General features: G+C 46.9%; 1 protein-coding gene across 3 annotated transcripts in view; it reads right to left on the minus strand.

Moving 5' to 3' along the window:
* Positions 1–9881, minus strand: part of USP15 (ubiquitin specific peptidase 15) — a 76171-nt gene that overhangs the window by 34449 nt on the left and 31841 nt on the right. For 2 of the 3 annotated variants that reach the window (XM_012732484.1, XM_012732483.1), the window contains exon 7: positions 2052–2138. The exons of the other annotated variant lie outside the window; for it this stretch is intronic. In XM_012732484.1, coding sequence (XP_012587938.1) covers positions 2052–2138 — 87 coding nt within the window. The remainder of the gene's footprint in view (positions 1–2051; positions 2139–9881) is intronic. 3 annotated transcript variants of the gene reach the window in all.

The raw sequence follows: 9881 nt of genomic DNA on the forward strand, positions 1-9881 counted from the left end.
GATGCCTAAAAGAGACATATATGAACAGCTAGAACTACAGTCCAGTGACAGGAGTAGGCGCCTCGGTTAATCATGTCAACTTAAGACACAATCCAATTCTTATTTTAATACTTTCTGCAGTGAGAAGTTTTGAGATCAGATTGCACTGCCACACTTTTACGGAGAGGGGAAGACAAGAACGGAAACACAGCAGGCCACATACACTACTGTGAGGGTCTAGTCAAAATGCAGTGCTAAAAAGCTCTCCAACAAGTCCACCACAAATGCATGTCATATCTGGAACTGAATTTTGTATGTGCTAACCACATGCAATTGGTCGAAAGTGATGATTTACCTCCTCTGGAAACTTTTTGATGAACTGAATGAAAAGAGATCACATACACTGCAAATCAAATTACAGGGGCATTTCCCTTTTCATTGTTTTTGCTGCAGACATAAAGTTTTAAACAGAAAAGAACACATTACTGGCCATTTTGGGTTTTCACACTGCCTCCACCATTTCGCTGCTACACTACACTGTAATGTTATTATTCCATGACAGACCTTTATGAATTCTAGAACAAGGTAACATGTAATTTAAATCTTTTTGATACACGCAGCAAACTCTTTTCCAGAGAAGCACTTACAGTCTAATCACTCCAACAGAAACCTCACAAGAACATCACCGAGTTTTTCCCCGTTTGAGACAGAGCTGAAGGAAATGGATGGAGTTGATTATGGTTTTACTTTACAGATTTCTAGTGGTGAATATGAAGATTTAAAATACTTACAGATGAGAATTATTGGCCAATAAATCCCTTGCCTGTTTTTTCTTAGAAAATTTATTATTCAGTGACTCTTGTGATTTTAGCAATTTTCCCCATGTATTTATCAATTAATTATCATCACTAGGCTTGAAAATTATCCTAGACTTTCAGTTCTGAGGAAATACTCTCTAGCACACTCCATTTTTGCTAGCAGTGTTTCTTGAATGATGTACGCATTTCCCCACTGGCCCGGAATGCTTCCTGACCACACAAATTCCTTATGGATTCCTGTCTAGGCCATCTTTCCTGCTCTGTTGATTGCTAATCTATTCTATAAACAAAAACAAAATTCTGTGGAATTCTTAGACCTATGCAACAGGTTGTGATATTTAGTGAAGTGACTCCTATTTTTCCTTCCCATTTTCTTTTTGGGCTGTTCTCACATATTTGTAATCCAGATGTATATTAAAACCATTTTGTCAAATACCCCATATAAATTTTAAATGAAAGTTAATTAGACCTATACATTCAACTAGCGGTATTATTTTGAAGATTTTTTTCACAAATCAGCTTTAGCCTTTTAAAATTTATTCTTTGGGACAATCAGATGCCATCCATGAACAAAATTAGTGCATATATTTAACTACATAAATACTGTTAGCCTGATACATAAACTGACATCGAGGTATCAAAAAATAAAAAGAAGATAATTGTCTCTGGGTCGACATTCTTCCCAAAATTTGTCAGGACTAATTACAAATAACAAAATTGTCAACCTTTATTTTGTGAAGCACACACTGCCAATTGACTGTCATCAATTCTGAGACTCTGACTATTGTTCATGATGGGGCAAGAGAATTATTCCTCTGAACTTGAAAAGGCAAAGCTGAAAAGGCTTTTTTACTAAACATAAAAGTTACATAAGCTTCCTAGCTGAGATTCACTGATACTCACTTTTTAATGCTATACAACATAGCCAGTTTTAAAATGACCTCTGAAAGCGACACTCTAAAATTTGAGTTATAACAGATTTCTCTCTGTAGTTTAATAATTAGTGTTTAGAATATAAAATTCTGAAAGTACTTTCTTTCTTTTAGTAAACTACTGCAGCATATGTTTTAAGTCAAAAGGTTTATAACTGCCCTCTGTATTTTGTGAAGTTACTCCTAGAGAACTAACCAGTAATTTAAAAGAAAATCAATCTGAACGCATTAGACTTTTATCCTAAATTTTAGATACAAGAGATTTTTGGAAAACATAAAGGGCGATCAATTAAACAAAGAGCTTTTAAGATTCAGTGCTTACTTTCTGTTGTTGATGTTGTTATAATTATTTGATAGAGATGAAGGAGAAATCTTTGGTAAAGTTGAAAAATTGGATGCACCTGGGGACCTTTAAAAATATGAAAATGATAAATTAGATAAAAAAAATGCTGACTTTTGAAATTATGAAATAAAGAAAAGAAGCAACAGATGACAGTGTATGTAGTAAGTGAACGCTGGAGAGCAGGCTGGTAGCGAAACCACTCTTCGACCTTCAGTGTGAAACTTCCAAAATCTTCTTTCAGATAAAAGTAATTGTACAGAAGGGAACGATTTTCAAAAGAAATGTATCAAATGAAGGCTATGACTCGGTATCATCCCCATGAAACCTACCAGCCAGTACCTGCGCGGAAGTAGCCACTACCGGGCAGTAGGCGGCCTTCCACTGCAGCGTCAGTTACACATTTTTAAAGGAAGCATGAAAAATTAGTCCATTTCCTGTCTCGGGCACCATCGCGCTAACTATAGGTACTAACTACACACAACAATGACCAAAACCCAGAGTGTTTACCAGTGCTTAAAGATGTACGGCAACAGTGAGAAAGAGCGTTAAACAATCCTAAGCATCGTCCCAAGAAGTTATTTTTGGCTCAAGCCACCTCTGGTAGAAGTGAAAGACATAAGGCTGTAAGCTCACACCTCGCTCCCTCAGACTCTCTTGGGGGAAATCTCAAAAATGGCTTTTAATCAAGTAGCAATATGCTTAACCAATGACTTAGTAATACAGAAATGATTGAATTATAATACTTAAAGGTCTCTGAAAGATTTAATTTCCCTGCTTTTTGAAAACAATTTTACTTTACTGAACATCTCGTCCATGGGTTAAAGAAAGTTAATGTTCAGTTCAGTAGACAACATCATAAGTGCTAAATGAGTAAGGCCCAAGGTGGTCAGTTTCCAAAACTCTTCTTTGCTCAGACTAAAGAAAACCGAAGGACCAGGGCCGGGCACAGGCCCGCACTGCCTGCGTGCACGGGGCAGCGTGGTGAGCACTGACATTCGCCACACGCAAACATTTCTATTAGCTTTTAAGTTGTTATGTGCTGTCGCGTCAGCAACACCACCTGATACAGAAACGGGGCCATGAGCCGCCCATGACGCAGGACACTGCTGCAAAGCAGGACAGGACAATGGCCGGCACCCCTGCAGGAGCCAGTGGGGCGGAGACAGGCTGTGCTCAGGGTGTGGGGCAGCAACAGCCCCCAGCGCCAGCCCCCGCAGGCTCCACTCTCACCAACGGGGGCTTCACCACCGGCCCCTGGGCCCTGTCGACCGTCGGCCCAGCCCCTGCGTCCTGGTCACACCTCCTGATGCATGGCCTCCCCAGGGCCCCAGCTTGGCCTCTTAGTGGCTGTGGAAGGCGCCTTGCAGGTTGGGCCCCTCTGACTGACTGGCCAGTTTCTCAAGGGCAGTTCTGGTGCAGAACTGCAGGTAACAAAATGGTGGCCCCACAGACCACTTAGGGTGAACAGACAGACCCACATGTATCCTTGGTAAAATTGCTGTCTTCACTTTAAAGGAGACTTTTTGTCAGGGGGGTCTGGACACAGGTGGATTAAGTGAAAGTAAGGTACCTTCCTGAGAGAGACCCTCACAGGATTTTACTAAGTTCAAAAATACAAAATACAAACAATGGAGTTTTAATATAAAATACTGAAGAGAATACATTTTAGAGTTAACTTTAATATCCTAATATTTTAAGATATTAATTTTAAAATATTAATAAAAATGCAGAGGCATCCTGGCACTTTGCCTTCATCGTCAGAAAATTAAATGCTCAAAATGTGACCTATGTCTTACTTCAACTCACTGTAACTCCTCAGGAACAGACACAAGATACAGATATAAACATAACCTTGAATTTTACTTATATTAAGAATTTATGGAAATAAAGATTCATTATTTCACCTGACAAGAAGGCTGAGATAGTTCTCCCTCTTTTCTGCCCATCTGTGGCCGTTATTCATGCTCATTAGCAACGCTACCGTAGTATTAGGAGTTTCTGTGAAATTCACTAAAAGTGAAATTCATTAAAACACTCACTGATTAAATGAGTAGTAGTACTTGCTTCCTCATCCTTGGTAAGGGACCAGGAATAAAAAACAAGGAGTTCCTGATCTCAAACAGTTCACAAGCAAAATAACTGTAAAACACTGAAAGCCAGAACAAACTAAAGTCATCAACAGAAATCTTTTGGAGAGGCACATGAGGTGGTTTTACGCGGATGTGAGCACATGGAGAGGCGCGTGGGGCTGGGAGGGAGGACTCCAGCGGGCAGAACAGCACAGGGCCGCAGACGGCACCGCGTGCTTAAGGGGTCACCGAGAAGCCCAGGTTGGCGGAAGGACAGGAAGGACGCAGAGACAGGTCGGAAGTTGTGGAATTGGGTGTGAGAATCTTTCTGGAACATGAAGGAATCTGGGTTTTATCCTGGTGTGCTGGGGCATGCTGAGAGACTCTACTAGGATTTCAGCTCATCAGCCTCGTCTTCACGAGGCCCGACTCCTGAGGAAGAGAAAGACGGCAGGCTGGGCGATGTCAGGAGACCACCGCAGCAGCCAGGCGAGCGCTGGCAGAGAGGCTGAGGCGCAGACCAGTGTGGGCGAGGCCGCGAGTCTTGAGTCTGGAAACAGCTCACAAAAACGCAGTCGCACCCGCATGGGGTTCAGGAGTCCAGCCCAGGGGTAAGAGCATTTCCGCAAGTGCGGGCAGGTGTTTGCGACAGCGGGTGGAACCGCTGGCATCTCCGACAGCGAGGCATGCATCCCTTGACGGCACTTCCAAGACCGCCCGAGGGGTGCGGACAGCCCCGCCTGGCACCCAGGCACAGCCGGCCACCCCGTCGTCCTGCGCTGTGCTCCGACAGCGAGACTTCAGCCGCGGGCTGCACTTCGCAGGACGCACCCTCCGCAAGCACCAGACGCCCCTGGACTCTTCACTGTTCCTGCAGCAGAAAACAGTCCTCAGCTTCACTAAAAATCCGTATCGAAAATAAAAAACACCGACTTTACTAATCTTTTCCTTTAGCGACAGTTCTTTCTCCTATCGTGTGACGCAGGCAGCAGTAGGCATAAAGCACCTGTGAACACGGAAGCAACACTGTCCCTGCGAGGAGAGGGTGGTGGCCGCCACGCCGCGTGGAAACTACCACTGTTCTGCCACCACTCTTCTTCCTTTTACACAACGGCCACCGGGCAGAAACCTTCTCAAAACTGAGTGAAGGGAGCCCGTCCTTCAAGGAAAACAACTCCAAGTACAGTTGCTGCCGGTGACATTCAAGTGTTCGATGCAAAACCAGGGTTTTGGGAAATCGGACTTTGTTGCCATGAGCTGGATGCTCCTCACGACTTAAGCTTAGTCATATTTTGACACATGTGATTCTGAAAAATGCTGTATAATGAAGTCAGCCAACATGTGGTATCTGCACAGATCAGTGAGTCAGCATTTTCCAACTGCATGAGGTTACAGACTATAAGACACTGTTGAAAGAAACAGAAGACACAGGAAATAGAACCCTGCACATGGATCAGAGCAGCAACACTGTCGATCAGCCACTCTGCTTGAAGCAACGCATCCTGGCTGAACAGGAACGGCAGCCCTCCCTGGGCACACCGGGTGAAGAGCAGCAACGGCGGTGACCCCAGGGCGCGGCAGACCCCTGCATCCCCCAGCTGCCCCCTCAGCGGTGTGTTTCGGTCCATCTGCCTGTCGTGCTTCCCGCTCTGTCTCTGGGGGGGTCCTCTCATCGCCCCTGCAACTCTCACCTGTACCCCAGTTCTGTATGCAGAAATAAGTGGAGCTTTAAAAAATATATATATATAATATATAAATATGTGTAAATGGCATATTTCAAAGAACTAGAGCAAATTCATATGGGCTCTCAAAACACCCCAAGCAGCAATGGCAAAGAAGAGAATGGCGGCATCACATTTCCAGACCTCAAGCCAAGTTACACAGCCGCGATAGTGAAAACAGCCTGGTCTTGGAACTGAAACCGACACATAGGCCATGGAATCGAACTGAAAGCCCTGACATAAAGCCACATGTATGTGGCCAGTTCAGCCAGGACCAGGCAGCCAAAAGCATGCTGTGGAGCAAAGGTGCCCTTCTCCACAAATGGTGCTGGGAACACTGGCGAGGTGCAGGCAGAAGAATGAAACTTGACCGTGAATGCTTCCGACTTGGCTTTAAAACCCGAAACCAGGAAACGCACGCGACAAAGCGCAGGGGAAACATTCAGGACACAGCCGTGGGCGGCGTCAGCAGCAAGTAAAGCAGGAGACAACAAACAGCCGGGCCTCCACCACGACGATTCTCCGAGCCAGGGGCAGGGCTCGGCGCACGGTAGGAAACCCCGACCAAAACGAAAAGACACGGGAACGGGAGAAAGCACTGCAGATCACCATGGGCCGAAGGACTGCTGCAGATCACCATGGGCCGAAGGACTGCTGCAGATCACCATGGGCCGAAGGACTGCTGTCCAAGATAGACGAGAACTCACAGAACTGCCGAAACAGACAATTAACCCAACTGAAAACTGGGCGAGAGGACTGCAGAGACCCCTCTCCAAAGACGACATCAGGTGGCCTGGGGCTCTGTCTCGGCACTGGCACCGCGAAGGCCCAAGGTCCACTGCTATGGCCTGAGTCTGATCCCTGCCGGGGAGTGACCACCAGGCGCAGCAGACCCCTCCTGTCTCCCCGCTGTCCCCTCAGCACTGTGATTCATCTCTCTGCCTGTTCTGCTCCCCACTGTCTCTGGGGACTCTGCTCATCCCACTACCTCTGCACCTTTGGCCTGCACCCAGTAATTCTACGCAAAAATGAATAAAATTTTTTTAAAATGGCAACAGACAGGGCCCTCCCTGGTGGCACAGTGGGTTAAAGCGCAGCACGAAGAAGCTAAAGCCACTTCAGCACAAGTTTGGTCCCCGCCCCAGAGATGACCCACAGGGCGCAGCAGACCTCTCCTGGCCTGTCCACTGCTCCCCTCAGCAGTGGGCTTTGTTGATCTGCCTGTTCTGCTCCCCACTCTGTCTCTGGTGAGTCCTCTCACCCCCCTACACCTCTGGCCTGCCCCCCCCAGTTCTATGTGCAGAAATAAATACATCTTTAAAAAAAAATGGCAACAGGCACATGAGAAAATGTTCACGATCATCAGCCAAGGCCACAATGAGGTGCCACCTCACACCTGTGTGAATCACCCGTCTTGTTTCAGGAGTAAGAAGTGCTGACGGTGGGACAGGGCACCGTGCCGACGTCGCTAGGGATGCAGACCAGCTCAGTCCGCTGGAGCAGCATGCAGGCGTCCAAAACACCGGACCCAGTTGTTCCTTTTTGAGGTGCCCCGCCAGAAAACCCCCAGACGTTCACTCAAAAGGAGCCGGCACCCCACACTCACTGTGACGCCCTGCAGCTACCGATGGAGCAAGGCACGCGCCGGCAGGGGGCGCCAAGGCAGCGAGGCGCAGACCACGGTGACCAGAGACGGCCTGCCATCGGCGGCCCCTGGACGGAGCCTGGCAGGACAGTGCCGGACGGTGCTACTAAACGCGGGGTGTAAAGCAGCGGACTTAGCAGTCAGATAAAGACGCTGGAAAGTGAGCCCTGCTAACTGCCTGCACAACTGACGCCCCGAGGGGAGAGGCGTGGAGGGAGGGACGCGCAACGGCCATGGTGGCGGAAGGTGGGTGTGCTGGTGGTCACACGCGATGGGGCACCCCAACATTATTAACCCAGTTAAAAATAATTTAGACAAAAAATAGTTTTTTCAGAAAGTCAAAAAGCACCGTGTTAAAACGTGAGTGGGTGGTAAGGAATAGCTAAATGTTGCCTCTTACAGAAGCTGGCTTCATTAAAAGAATAAAAAGTAAAATAAAAACACCCCAAAACTAAAGAATGGTATTTGGAGAATGTTTATGACTTTTTGTTGTATTTTTAAAGACTAGAGCTATGTTTGCATTTAGAACTTGGAAAAGCAAAGCCTGAAGCGGCGTGAACCATCTACCACAAGCGTGGAAGAGTGCCGGCCGGCAGGGGGCAGGGAGGAGGGGGTGAGGGGCAGGGAGGAGGGGGTGAGGGGCAGGGAGGAGGGGGTGAGGGGCAGGGAGGAGGCGGTGGGGGAAGCAAGATGCAGGAAGCAGGGGGTGGCCACTGGAAGGCTGGTGGCAGAATGCAGGGTGAGAGAGAGGCCCGATGAGGTGCACAGGGAGCCTGGTTTGGCGCTGTCACAGCCCTGAGAGCCGCACACCGCGCCAAGTCTGACTTCCGGCCACGAGTGCGCAGGGCCCCATCCGGCTAACTGGCACGGCTGGTTTCAGGTTGACCAGTCAAGGCGGTGGATTAGAACTTCAGTCTTACCAAATGGCAAAAAATATTTGCGAATCATGTATCTAATAAGGGCTTAATCAACCGATTGATCCACACAGACACAACTCACAGCAAAGAAAAAATTCGATTAAATGTGTGCACAGGATCTGAGCAGTATTTTTCCAAAGGCCAACAGAAGTTCAACAGGCACAAGAGAAGGGCCGCAACCACCAGAAGCCACTTGGGAAATGCAAACAAAGACCACGGAGCAGATCACTACACCCGCGGGAGAACACGGGTCCCGGAGAGGACAAGCACCAGCGAGAGTGGGGCACGAAGGGGCCTGCACTGTCTGTGGGCGAGCGGCCGCAAGGCTGCTGCGGGAAACGGGGAGCGCCCTAGCCAACAAAGAAAGAACTGAGACAGGTCAGGACATCCGCATCTGGACAGCTGGCCAAAGAAAACAAAGACAGCAACTTGAAAATACTCTCTGCACCTCAATTTTTACTGCCCCGTCATTCAAACAATCTAAATGGCCACTGGCCAATGGAGGGATACAAAAAGGTAGATCAACAGGCACACACACAGAACAGAGTATCTGGCCACAGAAAGGAAACATCACTTGCAACAGAATGGATGTTGAGTGAGGGAAGTCAGAGAAATACAAAAGCGCAGAAAACAGACTGGTGGTGGGCTAGAAATGGGACAAGAGTTGGAGAAATGGGTGAAGGGACCAAAAGGCGCAAAGTCCCCCTGCACTCACGGGGGTGTAACACGTGACATGATGACCACAGCTAACAGTGCTGTGTTCACTGAAAGTTTGTAAGGGAGACCTTGAAAGTTCTCATCGTATGAAAACATTGTTTGTACCAGTGTATAGGGACTGGGTCACCTGACTTAATGTGGTGACGATTTTGCGACGTATATAAAATCACGGTGTCTCTAAATCATCAGATCACTATGTTGCATACACCTAAAACAATTACATGGCGATATACCTGAAAAGTAAAAGCTTCTGGGGGGAGCACTGGGGGACAGTGTTTTGTCTCTTACACACACAAGTACAAAACTGCTTAGGTAAACCAAAACAGTACTTTGTTGCACTTGGGAGAAGATAATAAAGTTTTTATCAGCTTTAACTTTCAGGTGAAATAAGTAAATTCGAGTAGAAAAGATGTCTCCATTTTTGGAACTCAACGATACTTTCTTATTAACCCACAAATATTTTATAATTTCAAAAATTGTTTTAAAATAACCACCTAAACATAGCTAGAAAAAGAAGAGTGGCTTTAATTTAAAGAGCAAATTTGAATCAGTAGGAAAACACACCCAGCTGCCAAAGCTCGCCGATCACAGAATGATGCTTGTGTATGTCCTTACGCTGCGGAAAGATGAAAAACTTCACACAACAGGCAGGATTTCTCATTAAAAGTGTGCACTATGGGCCCTCCCTGGTGGCGCAGCGGGTTAAAGCACAGCTCTGAGAAGCTAAAGCCACTTCCGCA

This window comes from Condylura cristata, unplaced genomic scaffold (assembly GCF_000260355.1).
Source record: "Condylura cristata isolate star-nosed mole 26May11 unplaced genomic scaffold, ConCri1.0 scaffold00034, whole genome shotgun sequence".
NCBI lineage: Eukaryota > Metazoa > Chordata > Mammalia > Eulipotyphla > Talpidae > Condylura > Condylura cristata.